This window comes from Hyla sarda, chromosome 5 (assembly GCF_029499605.1).
Source record: "Hyla sarda isolate aHylSar1 chromosome 5, aHylSar1.hap1, whole genome shotgun sequence".
NCBI lineage: Eukaryota > Metazoa > Chordata > Amphibia > Anura > Hylidae > Hyla > Hyla sarda.
Genome location: NC_079193.1, coordinates 18,872,487 through 18,890,250, shown reverse-complemented (window position 1 = coordinate 18,890,250; position 17,764 = coordinate 18,872,487). Strand labels below are relative to the sequence as shown.

The following is a 17,764-nucleotide window of genomic DNA, read 5'->3' as shown; positions in this document are numbered from 1 at the left end:
CCCTCCCCATGGAATGACCTCTTCAATGGTCACGGAGCACACCAAAAAAACATTTCTCATTCGTGTAAATGGGACGGCTGCTGATGTCTAGAGTGCTTGCTGTAAAGCATATCTCTTATGCTCCGTGCGGACATTCCGCAGACTGTGGGCGCCCTGGCATGATATGCCGTCGCTAGAACTGTACGGGAATGCACCGTCTCATAGGCAGCAATGCATTACGTGCGGATTCTGCAGAAAGAATAGAGGGGTTGGTACTTTCTGCGGACACGGAAATTGGAATTTCCGTGCCAGAAACATCTGGCGCGGAAATTCTGCCGTGTGCACAGCCAGCAGAATCCCATTGAATACAATATGACTCTGCTGCTGCAGAATCTTTCCTGCGAAATTCCAGTGTGGAATTCTGCACTTGTGAACATGGCCTAACAGTTTGTGCCATTTGCCCCCCCCCCCCCCCCCCAATAATAATAAAAAAATAAAAATAAAAAAAATACTTATTCCACACTTATTGCAGATATCAGCTGATCAGCATGCAGTACCACATTTCTCCTGCAGTGGCCGCTATTTATTCCAGAAGTCCATAAGAAGGAATAGTAGCACTCACCGATATGAAATCTTCTTGTCTTTATTTCAAGGATGCAAAAACATATGTGGGATCGGGAGCGATACCAAGCGGCTACAGCCGTATCGTACATTCGGCCTGATGCTACCCATTTCCTTAAAGAGTACCAGACATGATCTTGTTAAATGTTATAATCCTCCCCGTTCACTGCCCCATCATGATAAACCACCCCCTGCCTTTATTTTTATTATTATTTTTTAGTTTTCTACCTTGATATTGCTCTGTATTTTCTGCTCAGTCTCAGTCAGATTCACAGACTGGGAAGGGGCGTTCCCCAGCAGGAGTGACATCATCTGAGGCCATACAGAGGAGAACTTCCTCCCTCACTTTGCTACACACAGCCCAGAGCAGTTCAGTGTGAGATGAGCTATGATTGGCTAAGGCTGCACACACACCCCTCAGCGTTTCCTGATTTTGGACTTCTGCCAGGCCAACAGGAGTCCAAAGTCTGTGCAAGACATAAGGGGGAAATGTGCTCTGGACAAGTAGGGAGACATCTAGAGGCAGCTTTTTCAATACACACATAAAACATAGAAAGCTACATTATTTTTTTTAGGCAAAGTACATTAGAAAGATTTTTTACTTACCATAAGGAATGCAATAGCAAACATTAGTTTTAATGACAGTGCCCATTTAATAGTGGAGTGCACAATTAGTTCTTTGGATTTGGGTTATAATCCTGACGTGTTTCTCCGTCCTATGTTGTAACGGGGTTCATCAAGGGACAGAAGCATAAAGTGGTAAATGCCGGTGTCCAAAATTGGACCCCCCCAGTCCGATACCCTGCAGATAGAGTACACATTACATGGCAGCTCTAGAAAGGTATCGGAGTGGGTCCAATTTTAGATAGAGGTATTTCCCACCTTTATGGCTAATGTTTGACTAATTGCCTTATTGTGCCATGTAATTTGTATTTGCCTTAAGTTATCTGTGATATACATGATCCTCCAGCAGTTGCAAAACTACAACTCCCAGCATGCCCGGACAGCCGTTGGCTGTCCGGGCATGCTGAGAGTTGTAGTTTTGCAACAGCTGGAGGCACCATGGTTGTGAAATACTGTCTTAGAGGGTCACTAGCCTGATAATCCAGACTATTTCCTGCACTTACCAGACTACAGGAATTTTTGCAGAGAGTATCGGATTTTGCATTCGCCCTGAGATACGGATCACGTAACATTTCATTCCTTTGTGTCTCCTACAGGACAGACTCCCGCAGAGCGGAGAGACTCTACACCCCCATTTCCTGGGAGCGATTTCTCCTACAATCTGCCTTACCAGGTAACGTAGGACGCGAGCGTCTGCGCTCAGGATCTCCAGAAATGCTTTTTGGCCTTGGCTCGCCGCCATCTTCCAAGAGCCTTTCAGAACTAAAAGCTGTGGAATCCAAGAAAGGTCAATGAATAATGGAAGTGGATGAGTTTCAAGCGAGCGGCGTCGCTGGGGTCCTTGGAGCATGGACGATTCAAGGAATTCTTCTGTCTAGGAGCCTCTGCGGAGTGTTCCTGCTCTAGTGTGGATATCACATACACAATTATATATATATATATATATATATATATATATATATATATATATATATATATATAATATATGCACACAATGCGGCAAAAAAGTTTTTAGTCAGCCCCCAATTGTGCAAATTCTCCCACTTAATATGAGAAAAAAATAATCCATAAAATCACATTGTCTAATTTTTAAAAAATGTATTTGCAAATGATGGCGGAAAATAAGTATTTGGTCAATAACAAAAGTTAATCTCAATACTTTGTTATAAACCCTTTCTTGGCAATGACAGAGGTCAAACGTTTTTTGTAAGTCTTCACAAGGTTTTCACACACTGTTGCTGGTATTTTGGCCCATTCCTCCATGCAGATCTCCTCTAGAGCAGTGATATTTTGGGGCGGTCGCTGGGCAACCCAGACTTTCAACTCCCTCCAAAGCTTTTCTATGGGGTTGAGATCTGGAGACTGGCTCGGCCACTCCAGGACCTTGAAATGCTTCTTACGAAGCCACTCCTTCGTTGCCCGGGTGGTGCGTTTGGGATTATTGTCATGCTGAAAGACCCAGCCACGTTTCATCTTCAATGCCCTTGCTGATGGAAGGAGGTTTTCAGTCAAAATCTCACGATACATGGCCCCATTCATTCTTTCCTTTACACAGATCAGTCATCCTGGTCCCTTAGCAGATAAACAGCCCCGAAGCATGATGTTTCCACCCCCATGCTTCACAGTAGGTATGGTGTTCTTTGGTTGCAACTCAGCATTCTTTCTCCTCAAAACACGATGAGTTGAGTTTTTACCAAAAAAGTTCTACTTTGGTTTCATCTGACCATAAGACATTCTCCCAAAATTCTTCTGGATCATCCAAATGCTCTCTAGCAAACTTCAGACGGGCCCGGACATGTAGTGGCTTAAGCAGGGGGACACATCTGGCACTGCATGATTTAAATCCCTAGCATAGTGTGTTACTGATGGTAGCCTTTGTTACTTATGCCCCAGCTCTCTGCAGGTTATTCACTAGCCCCCCCCCCCCCCCCCCCGTGTGGTTCTGGGATTTTTGCTCACCGTTCTTGTGTTCATTTTGTGAAGCTCCAGATCGAGGGAGATTATCAGTGGTCTTGTATGTCTTTCATTTTCTAATAATTGCTCCCACAGTTGATTTCTTCACACCAAGCTGCTTGCCTATTGCAGATTCAGTCTTCCCAGCAGGTCTACAATTTTGTTTCTGGTGTCCTTCGACAGATCTTTGGTCTTGGCCATAGTGGAGTTTGGAGTGTGACTGTTTGAGGTTGTGGACAGATGTCTTTTATACTGATAACAAGTTCAAACAGGAGCCATTAATACACATGAGTGGAGGACAGAGGAGACTCTTAACACATTAACGACCATGGACGTGTGTACACGTCCAGGCAGGATGCATGTTCCCGCACCAGGACGAGTATACACGTCCATGGTTCTCGTGGGTGCTGCCCAGTGCACCCACGAGATCGCGGCAGGGACTCGGCTGTAACACACAGCCAGGACTCTGCCACACTGCCAGGACCGAAGTAAACTTCAGTCCCAGCAGTTTAACCCTTACAGCCATGGTCGGAAGTGACCGTGGGCTGTAAGTGTTTTGACAGAGGGAGGGAGCTCCCTCTGTCTTCCCTGCAGCACTCCGCAGTGTGATCGCGGGGCGCTGTGTGTGATCCCCGGCAGTTCAGTCCCGGCAGTTTAACCCTTACAGCCTCTGTCTGTCTCCTGTCGCACCCCGCAATGATTGCGGGGTGCTACTAGTTACCTGGGCAGCCGTGGGTTTTTTACAAGGACCCCCAGGTCTGCCCCAGTGATTGCCGTCAGGACATGCCAGGGGCAGTGTAAAACTGGCAGGCAGCATATAACTGCAATGCTTTGGAATATTAAGTATTCCAAAACATAAAAAATAAAAAGTGTCAAAAAATTATATAAAATAAATAAAAGTGTAAAAAAATAAGATAAAAAATAAAAATACATTTATTAAATAAATATAGTGAAAAATAAAAATGCATAATGTGTAGGATCACACAGTGCATATCCGCAGCATATTACATGCTGCGAATGCCTGCCCGCAGTCACAATAATGAGCTCCCTGCTGCGGCTGGGTAGCTTTGTGTGTCCACTCATAGCTGCGGATTTCCTGCGGGAAGACATGAGCCGACACACTGAGCTACCCAGCCACAGGAGTGATCTCGCCTTTGTGACTGCCGGGGGCATCAGCGGTGTGAAATATGCTGCGGATGCACTCTATGTGACCCTACACTGCATCCCGTTCCGACTGCGTTTCAGCAGAGGTATCACGTCAAAAAAAGTGATGCTGTCCTATACTGTAGCAGCTCCAGTCATTTCTGAATGAGACTGCTACAGTATACATTGGCATCCCTTTTTTTTGACATGACAACGGACACCTATACTGCAGAAATGCAGTATAAATGGGGACTATCATCACCAACCCCCCCCCCCCCTCCAACAAAATAAACCATTTTTTTCAAGATGTTTTTGTTTTTTATATGCCCAGTGATGGATATGTTCCCACAACATGACGGATATATCCATCAGGAACTTTAAAGGGTACCTCTCATCAAAAAAACTTTTGATATATTATAGATTAATGTATGCAGAATAACTTTACAATTGCATGTTATTAAAAAATATGCTTCTTTCTATTTAATTTTCCACTTTGAAGAAATGACCACTAGGGGTCTCCCTACCAGTCCTGGCAGCAAGCATTTCAGACTCGTGCTGCAGTCCTAAACACTACGAGCTGCCAGTCTGCTTTGTTCACAAAGGAGAACACTCAGAGCTGCCAGCCTGCTTTGTTCACAGCCTGTTTAGCTGTGAACAAAGCAGGCTGGCAGCTCTGAGTGTTTAGGACTCCAGCATGAGTCAGAAATGCTTGCTGACAGGACTGATCGGGAAAAATACAATAGAAAGAAGCATATTTTTCATTAACATGCTATTGGAAAGTTATTCAACATTCATTAATCTGAAATATATCAAAAGTTGATATATAGTGTTAAGGTATCTCAAGGATAAATTTTTTTTACATTTTTTATTAAAACATCTCACTTGTGCTATAAAGTTATATTCTTGTATATAGGAGCAGTATTATAGTAGTTATATTGTTGTTGTATATAGGAGCAGCATTATAGTACAGTAACCCCCCGACCTGCGATGACCCCGACATATGATAAAATCGACATACGATGGCCTCTCAGAGGCCTGAAGTTATATTCTTGTATATAGGAGCAGTGTTATAGTAGTTATATTCTTGTATATAGGAGGCAGTATTATCGTAGTTATATTCTTGTATATAGGAGCAGTGTTATAGTAGTTATATTCTTGTATATAGGAGCAGTATTATAGTAGTTATATTCTTGTATATAGGAGGCAGTATTATAGTAATTATATTCTTGTATATATGAGGCAGTATTATTGTAGTTATATTCTTGTATATAGGAGGCAGTATTATAGTAATTATATTCTTGTATATAGGAGGCAGTATTATAGTAGTTATATTCTTGTATATAGGAGACAGTATTATAGTAGTTATATTCTTGTATATAGGAGCAGTATTATAGCAGTTATATTCTTGTATATAGGAGCAGTATTATAGTAGTTATATTCTTGTATAAAGGAGCAGTATTATAGTAGTTATATTCTTGTATATAGGAGCAGTATTATAGTAGTTATATTCTTGTATATAGGGCCAGTATTATAGTAGTTATATTCTTGTATATAGGAGCAGTATTATAGTAGTTATATTCTTGTATATAGGAGCAGTATTATAGTATTTATATTCTTGTACATAGGAGGCAGTATTATAGTAGTTATATTCTTGTATATAGGGGCAGTATTATAGTAGTTATATTCTTATGTATAGGAGCAGTATTATAGTAGTTATATTCTTATGTATAGGAGCAGTATTATAGTAGTTATATTCTTGTATATAGGAGCAGTATTATAGTAGTTATATTCTTGTATATAGGAGCAGTATTATAGTAGTTATATTCTTGTATATAGGAGTAGTATTGTAGTAGTTATATTCCTGTATATAGCAGCAGTATTATAGTAGTTATATTCTTGTACATAGGAGGCAGTATTATAGTAGTGATATTCTTGTGTATAGGAGCAGTATTATAGTAGTTATATTCTTATGTATAGGAGCAGTATTATAGTAGTTATATTCTTATGTATAGGAGCAGTATTATAGTAGTTATATTCTTGTATATAGGAGCAGTATTATAGTAGTTATATTCTTGTATATAGGAGTAGTAATATAGTAGTTATATTCCTGTATATAGGAGCAGTATTATAGTAGTTATATTCTTGTATATAGGAGCAGTATTATAGTAGTTATATTCTTGTATATAGAAGCAGTATTATAGTAGTTATATTCTTGTATATAGGAGCAGTATTATAGTAGTTATATTCTTGTATATAGGAGCAGTATTATAGTAGTTATATTCTTGTATATAGGAGCAGTATTATAGTAGTTATATTCTTTCATATAGGGGCAGTATTATAGTAGTTATATTCTTGTATATAGGAGCAGTATTATAGTAGTTATATTCTTGTATAAAGGAGCAGTATTATAGTAGTTATATTCTTGTATATAGGAGCAGTATTATAGTAGTTATATTCTTGTATATAAGAGCAGTATTATAGTAGTTATATTCCTGTACATAGGAGCAGTATCATAGTAGTTATATTCTTGTATATAGGAGGCAGTATTATAGTAGTTATATTCTTGTATATAGGAGGCAGTATTATAGTAGTTATATTCTTATATATAGGAGCAGTATTATAGTAGTTATATTCTTGTACATAGGAGGCAATTTTTATTGTGAAAACAAACAAAATTACAATTAACATAAATTCTTACAATGCAAAACAAAAATAACAAGCATTGTACACACAATGACTACTCAACTAGAGTATGTACAGAGTAATATTAAACTTAGAAAGTCCACATTTGCTGGAAAAGGAAAAACACAAAAAAATGTAATTAAATAACATGACATCATCCGTGTTAAACCAAAGAGACATTACTCCATAATTTCCCATTATTTTGGTTCCTCCGTATCTCTAATGACTTTACCCACTGGAGCTCGGACATTATCTGGCTTACTGCTGTGATGTGGTGGAATGGCTCGTTGTGTATGGACACTCTAGTTCTCATGTGCCAATGGTAATATTTAGTGATAGTAATTATAATGTACATAGTCCCCCTGTCTACAGTCCTGTTACTGGATGGTACAGCATATATGATGTCAGGATACGCCAGGTTCTGCAGTAATGGGATGTTCAGCTTACTGGACACTTCTTCCCATATCCTCCTCCCGGCCCTACAGTCAGATATGAAATGCTCCATAGTCTCCTCCTGCTGACAACCCAGAGGACAGTTCCTATCTGAGACACTTAGATATTTCAGGTTACCCCTGACAAAGAGCCTCCCATGTAGTGACAGCCAAGCTATGTCAAAGAATTTTGCGGGGAGTCGTTTCCCATTGAGGAACTTTAGACTTTCCTGTAAAGTGCTGGTCACACAATCCCTCAAGGCAAGCGGAGAGCAGAAGAAAGCCCTACAAACCCTTACGTATAGATCCTTCCTTGGCTTACTCTCTATATAGGACTTCTCAATGCGCCATCTCTTCAGACATCTGAGCCCGTATTCCAGGTACGGGGGGAGGTAGTCACGCGTCCATCTCCCCCTCTTGAGACTGCCGCCTCGCACCCAAGACTCTGCAAAAGGCAATATCCAGTCCCTGATACTATTCGCCCACAGGGAGCTGTTGTTTGAGTCCATGCAACCAAAATTAACTTTTAGAAACATGGAGTCAAAGAACACCCTTGGATTCAGCATATCCAACCCACCCTCTCTCCTCTGTAGGTAGGTGACCCCTCTTTTTATCAGATTCAACCTGTTCCCCCAGAACATTTGGAAGAACAGGCTAAAGAGCCGAGCGGAGAAATATTCTGGCAAAGGAAAAACAACAGAGACATACAAAAAGACGGGGACCAGGTAAGTCTTCAACATTTTAACCCTTTCTCTATAGGTCAGCCTCCAGTTCTTCCAGCGCTGAACCTTTGCATTTCCGGCTTCCAACTTCTCTTCCCAATTTAGTTTGGCGTTATCGTCCCTCCCGAATTTGACCCCTAGGATTTTAATATAGGAGGAGGCTCTCACAAATTGGGGCAGATCAAAATCTGGATCAGTATCTGATACCCAGAGAGCTTGACTCTTCTCAAGGTTGACCAGAGACCCTGAGGCCTCCGAGTAACTTCTGATGGCCGCAGACAACATCTCCACCTCACGAGGCTCAGATATCACTACGGTCACATCATCCGCGTAGGCAACAACACTCAGGGGTAGGCAGTGGGGGACCGGCACCCCCTGAAAACCACACTCCTGCAGTGACCTCAGAAACGGGTCTAAGGCAAATACATACAGCAGCGGGCTCAGTGGGCAACCTTGTCTCACCCCCGCCTCAACCCTGAAGGTGTCACCCTGCCAACCATTGATCAGAGGAAAGCTCTCGGCCTCACAATACAAAGTCTTCAGCCAATCGATAAATTGTCCCGGAATACCGTACTTTGACAAAGTGGCCCATAGATACTCATGATCTACTCTGTCAAAGGCTTTAGCCTGGTCAAGACTGACAACATATCTCCCACACCTCAGGGCTTTACATCTCTCAAACATCTCCCTTATGGAGATCACTGCCCCAGAGATGTTCCGCCCTTTTACTGTGCCATACTGACAGCCTGCCAACAGTGCCGGGGACAGACAAACTAACCTAGAAAACAGGATCTTTGCCAGAATCTTCCTGTCGACATTCAAGAGGGCAATCGGCCTCCAGTTCTTGATGTCACTCGGCTCTTTACCTTTAGACAGCAGAATCAGCGAGGACACTCTCATGGATGGAGGCATCAGGTGACTTTCTAGACAATTTGTGTAAACATCCACGAGAATTGGGGCCAAGAGGTCTCTGAATGTCTTATAGAATTCTGCTGTTATCCCATCCGGACCTGGTGCCTTCTTCAGATGTAACTTATCAATGGCCTCTTTGACCTCCGCCACCGTCAATTCTGCTGTCAAAGGAGAAAAGTCCAAATCATTAGTATCAGGGAGCGGAGTTGTCTCCAAGAATTGGGTCATCTTGTCTCTATCCAAAACCTTCCTCTGAAACAAGTCAGCATAGTACGATCTCACCACCCCCAGGACACCCTCCCGAGATTCCTGCAAAACACCCTGGGAGTCAGTGAGACCGGCGACAGATTTATTTGCCACCCGCTCCCGGCAATTCTCAAAGGGATCAGGAGACCCTAAGGACCCATAATCCCGTTCAAGAACCAGGGAGGTATACCTGCTGTACTGATACTGCCTTATCTCAGATTTCAGCCGGTCTATCCTTTGTTGGTCCCCACCCGCCGAATACAGTGACTCCAATTCTTTCCGCAGCTTGAGATACTGGCCATACTTACTCTTCCCCTTTATAACTGACAGTCTCTTTAAGAGGGTTCTGATCTCATCCTTGACATCCTCCCACCAGGCGGCCATATCATCATAGAAGTCCACCCTCTCTAGCTGACCCTGTATAAGAGAGTGAACCTGTCTCTGCACAGAAGGATCTTCTAATAGGCTGGAATTCAGTCTCCACAACCCTCTACCTGTCTCAGGACCCTGTGTGACACCCAAACAAAAATATAAGGCCAGATGGTCAGAATAAGGGACGATCTTCTCATCTTTCTCACCAATCGTCTCTGTAGGACTAACCAGAGCCAAATCTATCCTACTGCTTCTTCCACCACAAAAATAGGTAAACTTTGCCTTCCGACCACCCTGCACAAACACATCTGACAACCCGGCCTGTAGAATGATTTGGTTTAAGACCTTGGAGTCTCGTGTTAGAGGTCTATTAGATGTTCTGTCACTAGTTGTTCTGGAGGCATTAAAATCTCCGGCCAAGATGACAGGGACAGACGTGAAGAGATATGGCTTCACTTCATTATAAAGGTTAACCCTTTCAGTCACTGTCTGTGAACCATAGATATTAATGAGTCGGAGCCTTCTACCCCGAATAGTAACTTCTAGCATTAGGCACCTTCCCATCAATACCTCTGTCAGCCTATGTATAGTTACATCATTGGTGGTAAAGAGGATAGAGACCCCGGCACTTGGTTCCACAGCCAGTGACCAAAAGGATGGACCAGACCGCCATTCACGCTCTGCTTCACGTAACAGTCCTTGAGTATTTAAACGTGTCTCCTGTAAGAAGAAGATGTCAGCATCAATAGACTTTAGATGGTCATATACGACGTGTCTGATCCTCCTCACTCTGACACTGTTCACATTACTGGAGAACACTTTAAGGGTAAAGTCGGCCATCATAACAAAGGAAAGTAGAAGAAGCAGAGATGTCACCCCCATCATCACAGATCTGAGTCCGAGCCCTCCTGCTGACCACCTGTTTCCATGTCCGATTCGGACAGACGTTTATCCCGTGGGGGTCTCCTTTTTGTGGGGGGATCACCCTCTTGGTCTTCATTAAATTCCTCTATCACTCTCTTTAGCTCCCTCTCCATCTCTTCCTCAGCGTCTGACTCTGACAACACACTGTACCTATTTGTGATGGTCATTACACCTGACCCGGGGTCTACTTTCTTTTTGGAGGGCTTTTGGACAGTGGTCCATCCCTCCTCAGGCTTACGGCTGGTTTTGTCTTTTTTCCGTCTCTTCTGCGGATTTATTGATGCTGGGGCAGAAGAAGACATGGCCACAACCTGCTCAGTGACCTCCCTGTTCCCCTCAGTGGCTCCTGGCTGGGACTGGTCGGGCACTGTGTCACCAATATTGTCACCCATATTGTCACCCCTAGTGTCACCTACAGTGTCACCCATATTGTCACCCCTAGTGTTATGCTGAGGCTCGGGCTGTGTCACTGCTGACCCTGACACCAACGTCTCCCCCTCCAGGTCCTCTGCCCCCTCCAGCAGGTCCTCATCAGGGAAGTCCTTACAGATGTTATGCCAGGCGTCAGGACAGTCCCTGTGGGAGTGACCGGTCTTACCACAGAGGTTGCAGCGGATGTTCTGGCAGGTGGCGCTGACATGGCCGATCTCCCCACATAAATTACACTTCACCAGGGTGCACACACTCGCGATATGACCGGTCTTCCCACACTTGAAACATTTTCTGGGCTGACCTGCATAGAAACAAACCCCTTTCTCCCGACCAATGAAAAATGAATTGGGCAGATGTTGGGTAATGTTATTAATCTGCCGTAACTTTACCAGGACCTTCCACCCGCCCGTCCATATGCCGTCCTCATCCCTGGTCTTAGTCAGGTCTGACATTAGGTCACAGTGTCTTTTTAACCACACAACAATATCCTGGGGGGGGACAGACTCGTTCCAGAATATAATGGTGACGTTTGCTGTGTCTGGTCTGGAGATGGGGACAAAGCTGAACTTATTCCAGCCATCAGCATCTCTCACCCGGGTGACATGGGCCCAGAAGCGGTCCAGGTCAGACATGAGTTTGAAGCTGACGTCATAGCCCTGCCTGTCAGGAAGGTTTATCACTGCCAGGATGTTAGATGGCAGGAAGCCCATTTGGTGGCACAGAAGTTCACGGACCACAAACCTCCTGTCAGGCAGCTCCTCCTTGGCCCCTCTATGTCTGAACCTGACCACGTTCCTCCTCTTGAAAGCCTGACCCGTATAGTTTACATTGGACATGAATGGTGACCCACGACTCCAGGCATTACCAGAGGAGGCGCCACTACTTCTACCCTCCTGCTGTACTTGGGGGCGCTGTGGTGGCTGCTGACCAGCCGTACTAGGGGGGTCTGACACTTGTGTGACTAAAGGGGGGAAGTGTTGTGCATCAGACTGTACAGCCCCCTCCCCACCATCAACCTCTATACTCTGGGGGTCACCAGCCTCTGAAGGCTGAACTAATGGTGGACCTGACCCCAGAGATGACCCCAGATCCCACACAGACTGTGAAGCGCCCCCCTCTGCAGACACATTATCAGTAATATCACATACAGTCATATCAGTGCAGTCACTGGCAGTATGATCCTGCACTACAGAGCCCAGCAAGCCCTGCAGAGCCATGTCCTGTGAACTCTCTGCTGCACTGCTGCCTTCAGGTAAGAGTCCACAGTCCTGCTGCTCTCTACTGCCCCCAGGGGCTTGTGGTGACTGCACTACTGTTACAGAGTTACCTTCAGGTATGTGTCCATAGTCCTGCTTCACCGTGCTGACTGCTGGGACTTGTGGTACCTCTGGAGGAGTCTCTGCAGGTCTCTGATGTTGCTGGACGCTTGCTTCTGCTTGTCTGTACAAATCCCCTTTCTCAAAAGGGAAGCTGGCTGGTCTGAGGAGTGGTCTTGCACAGGACTGCTGGATGTCCTCTTGTCTTGTACAGGACTGCTGGGTGTCCCCTGGTGAGGCTGAAGACTTGGGTTCAGCAGTAGATGTAGATGACTTTGTTGCTGGTCTTTCCTTATATCCCTCAAATCGCTGCTGGTTTCTGAAGGTCTCAGCGACTGGTCCCATCTGGTCCAATACGTCCTCCATGTCCTGCACAGTGTCAGCGAGCTGCACAGCGAGGGAGCTCAGCTTCTTGTCATGTACAGCCTGGTTATTGGGGTTTGCTGCCTTTAGCTTGTAAATACAGTCTATCTGTTTCTGCAGCTGTAACTTTGTCTTTTTTAAAGTCTCAAGTCTTTTTACCAGAGCTGGGATCTGCTCGGCCAAACACAGTTCAGGCGCCCGCTGAGTATTGGGGGGCCGCGCTGGTGGGGTACTCACAGGACTCTGCTTCTGAGGTGGGATCTGTCTCGGTGTTGCTGTGGTCACTGCTGCAGGGTCACAATCTCCAGACTAAGGACTGGGCCCCTGGTTTTTCCCAGTGACCGCACTTGTGGCCCCCTGAAGCCTTCCTGCTGTACTCCCTCTGGTCCCCTCTGGCGTGCTTGTAACTTTTGCGCTGCTCCCGCTCCCGTATCGTGTGCGGTCAGAACGTATCAGGACAGGCTGCTGCAGATTCTCCTGCATGGTCTGCTTCTCCAGGGATGTTCTCCTCTGTCTGACTGCAGGAGGGGTGGATTGTATCTGCAGCCATTACCTTACTTGATTCCTTCTTTAGTTCCAAGACTTTCTTCTCATCTGTGCTTCTTACTGCACCAGAACTGACAACATTCTGAAAATTTCTCACATCCATAGAAACTTTAGGATTTTCATCCATGGTTTGAGGTGTCTGGGGATTAATTCCCAGAATAGGCCTTGAAGCCTGGGCCTTGCTTGGGGAGCTTCCCCACCCAGGGTGGCCCCTCCCTGGGCTTTTTCCAGACATCAGGAGAGCTACACAGACACAACCTCTCAGCTAGGAGGCAGTATTATAGTAGTTATATTCTTGTATATAGGAGCAGTATTATAGTAGTTATATTCTTGTATATAGGAGCAGTATTATAGTTGTTATATTCTTGTACATAGGAGCAGTATTATAGTAGTTATATTCTTGTATATAGGAGCAGTATTATAGTAGTTATATTCCTGTACATAGGAGCAGTATTATAGTAGTTATATTCTTGTACATAGAAGCAGTATTATAGTAGTTATATTCTTGTATATATGAGGCAGTATTATAGTAGTTATATTCTTGTATATATGAGGCAGTATTATAGTAGTTTCTTAACTATAGTAAGTTTCTTGTACATAGATAGATTTTTATTAATCTTGCACTGGTTGATTTCATGGGGACTGGATTATGTGAATTCTTCTGTATTCGCATCTCTACATCTAAATTAGTGTTTTCCAAACAATGTGCTTCCAGCTGTTGCAAAGCTATAACTTCCAGCATGCCGAGTGTTGTAGTTTTGTAACATCTGGAGACACAAAGGTTGGGAAACCCTGATATATTGTATCATGATTTGCAGTTTGAGCAGAATTTGTTTCTCATGTGCCTCGTCATTTCTGTTTTAGATGCCGCCGCCGGGAAGCTTCTCTCAGGGGAACAGCAATGTTTCAGGCGCTGCTAAGCTGACCAGTCAGGTCTCAGAAGGTAACTCTGTGATGACCGACTTGCTGAATGACATCCCTTTCATCCTGGCCCCTCATGTGCAGGAGGTGCAGAACATCTGCCAGGAGCTTCCCGAGCCGGTCCCCGTATACAGCCTGGACGAGACTTTTGCCAGATTCCATTATGACTTCACCCTGGAGAACTCTGTGCTGTGCGGACTCTGAGCCCTTCTGCGAATCTTTTCACCTGTTCAGGCACTTTATAATGTCCGATCTCATCACGTCTGTGCTGCTGCCATCAGAGGAACATGACTGCTCACCTATGGTCTTCATCCTTATACCGTACTGTGGGCTTCTGAACCATGCATCCTTTCAATTCACTGACAAGCCACTTCTTTACCTATGACGATAAATGTTATTTTTTTAAATTATGGGACTGTGTGGAACTGACAGAGAGGTGGTGGAAAACTTTCTTTATGTACATTTCACTTGCAGTGTAGATTAAATAATTTTAGTTGTCTGCAATGCTAGAAGGGCACTCATTCATATGTTACCTACATAAACCGTGAACTCACTGTGTACATACATTACATTACTTATCCTGTAGAGATCCCGAGTATATATCCGGTATTATATTCCAGAGCTGTACTCACTATTCTGCTGGTGGGGTCACTGTGTACATACATTACATTACTTATCCTGTAGAGATCCCGAGTATATATCCAGTATTATATTCCAGAGCTGCACTCACTATTCTGCTGGTGAGGTCACTGTGTACATACATTACATTACTTATCCTGTAGAGATCCCGAGTATATATCCAGTATTATATTCCAGAGCTGCACTCACTATTCTGCTGGTGAGGTCACTGTGTACATACATTACATTACTTATCCTGTACTGATGCTGAGTTATATCCTGTATTATACCCCAGAGCTGTACTCACTAGTCTGCTGGTGAGGTCACTGTGTACATACATTACATTACTTATCCTGTACTGATCCTGAGTTATATCCTGTATTATACTCCAGAGCTGTACTCACTATTCTGCTGGTGAGGTCACTGTGTACATACATTACATTACTTATCCTGTACTGATCCTGAGTTATATCCTGTATTATACTCCAGAACTGTACTCACTATTCTGCTGGTGAGGTCACTGTGTACATACATTACATTACTTATCCTGTACTGATCCTGAGTTATATCCTGTATTATACTCCAGAGCTGTACTCACTATTCTGCTGGTGGGGTCACTGTGTACATACATTACATTACTTATCCTGTACTGATGCTGAGTTATATCCTGTATTATACCCCAGAGCTGTACTCACTATTCTGCTGGTGAGGTCACTGTGTACATACATTATATTACTTATCCTGTACTGATGCTGAGTTATATCCTGTATTATACCCCAGAGCTGTACTCACTAGTCTGCTGGTGAGGTCACTGTGTACATACATTACATTACTTATCCTGTACTGATCCTGAGTTATATCCTGTATTATACTCCAGAGCTTTACTCACTATTCTGCTGGTGAGGTCACTGTGTACATACATTACATTACTTATCCTGTACTGATCCTGAGTTATATCCTGTATTATATCCCACAGCTGTACTCACTATTCTGCTGGTGAGGTCACTTACACCATTCTCTATGTAACAGCCGATCCTGTCGACGCCATTATAGAGAATCTTGGATCTTATCAATAATCTACAGTGTTGGTTCATGTGTTCATGGTTTCTCTTGATATCATACACTACAGAATATGTTGTTGCCATATGAATAAACCTTATGCTCCTTCATATTCTTCTTATTAGTATATAAAGAACAACTTTCTGAACAATCGGGGTCCTAAGGGTTAAAACCCACCAATATCTGATTGATGGACAATCTGGTGTATTCCTGAAAAACAGTCTTTTTAAAAGTGTGTCTACAGCTCTTGGGTATCTATGTGTCGCCATAGTTACAGACAAACTTTGCATAAATCAGTAGAACAGGTGAAGAAACTTTGTCAGAGATGAATGTCTGTGTCTCCTATTACTATTCATGACCCTGTCCTAAACCCATCATCATCTTAAAACAGCTAAAGTCTAGTGGCTCACTGAAGGATTAGGTTACATGCTGCCCATACAAGTTTATAAGGGAGGAGGGGGAGCAGTGTTTTAAAGGGAACCTGGAAGTTTGACTCCCATAAAACAAGGGACAACGTGTAGAATTGTCCCACGCAGTATGTAAATGAGACTGGGCTGCCGTGACTAGTTAAACAAGTCCCATACCCAAATTACTACTTGAGCCTGGTGTATATACTGCGCAGGACATTTTTTTAAATTGCCTTATTTTTTTCCTTAGCCAAATGTCAAGGAGGCGGGGCTGAACTGCTTAAGTGCCACAACCTAACATACATGCATGCATGCCCTTCCCTTCCAGCCCCTCCTTGACACAGAGCCCTGTGCATGAGTGTAAGAGGGGCTGGGGGTTAAAGGGGTGCTCTGCTGCTCAGTGTTTGAAACAAACTGTTCCGAACGCTGGAGCCAGCAGCTCGTGACGTCACAGTACCGCCCCGTCATGACTTCACACCCCACCTCCTCAATGCAAGTCTATGGGAGGGGGCGTGACGGCAGTCACGCCCCCTCCCATAGACTTGCATTGAGGGGGCGGGGCGTGACATCACGAGGGGGCGGGGCTATGGCGTTATGAGCTCCCGGCGCCTGCTCCAGCGTTCGGAACAGTTTGTTCCAAACGCTGAGCAGTGGAGTACCCCTTTAAGGCAAGTGAAGAGGCGTGTCAGACTGTGGCACTCAAGCAGCTTTTCCCTGCCTCCTTGACACTTGGCTGAGAAATAAAAAGGTGATTTTGTAAGTTTGGCAATATCCATCAGCTTCAGGAAACGTTCAGTTTCTAGTTTCTCAACTAGAACAAACAGAATCCCTATAAATAGGCACTGTCAGATTGAAACTTTTTTTATGTTGTACATCTTGTAAAATTATTAACCTAATATATTTCATATTTATTTTATTTTTTTAATAGAAATCATGGCTTAGAAAAAAGACCACTAGGGGTCCCCCATACCATCCAGAGCATAATCCTGTCCGGCTGCAGCATCATCTTTGTCCCAACTGAAGCACAGGCAGGGACAAAGTCCAGGAAGTGAGGGCGGGACTAGCACTCCTCTGTGCTCACTCCTGTCCTATCAGACTGCAGCATAAAATCAGAGAGGAGGGAGTTACAGAGCTACCTGCCGTGATTGGATGAAGAGACCCAGCACAGCAGACTCAGGGAGGAAGTGAATGCATGGTGAGTGAGAGCCGTCTCAGTGCTAGCCACGGACACGCCTCTTCCTGAGCAGTGGATGTCAGAATGAGTGAGCAGCAGAACAGAGGAATGTTACGCCGAGCGCTCCGGGTCCCCGCTCCTCCCCGGAGCGCTCGCTACACTCTCGCTACTGCAGCGCTCCGGTCAGATCCACTGACCCGGTGCGCTGCGATACCGCCTCCAGCCGGGATGCGATTCGCGATGCGGGTGGCGCCCGCTCGCGATGCGCACCCCGGCTCCCGTACCTGACTCGCTCTCCGCCGGTCCTGTCCCGGCGCGC

General features: G+C 44.4%; 1 protein-coding gene across 2 annotated transcripts in view; it reads left to right on the top strand.

Annotated features, from left to right (window-relative positions):
* The window catches only part of UMAD1 (UBAP1-MVB12-associated (UMA) domain containing 1), a 36,212-nt gene extending 20,241 nt beyond the window's left edge, over window positions 1–15,971 (top strand). For both annotated transcript variants that reach the window (XM_056518930.1, XM_056518931.1), the window contains exons 3-4: window positions 1,821–1,897; window positions 14,131–15,971. In XM_056518930.1, coding sequence (XP_056374905.1) covers window positions 1,821–1,897; window positions 14,131–14,391 — 338 coding nt within the window. In that variant the 3' untranslated portion in view covers window positions 14,392–15,971. The remainder of the gene's footprint in view (window positions 1–1,820; window positions 1,898–14,130) is intronic.
* Window positions 15,972–17,764: the final 1,793 nt, after the last annotated feature.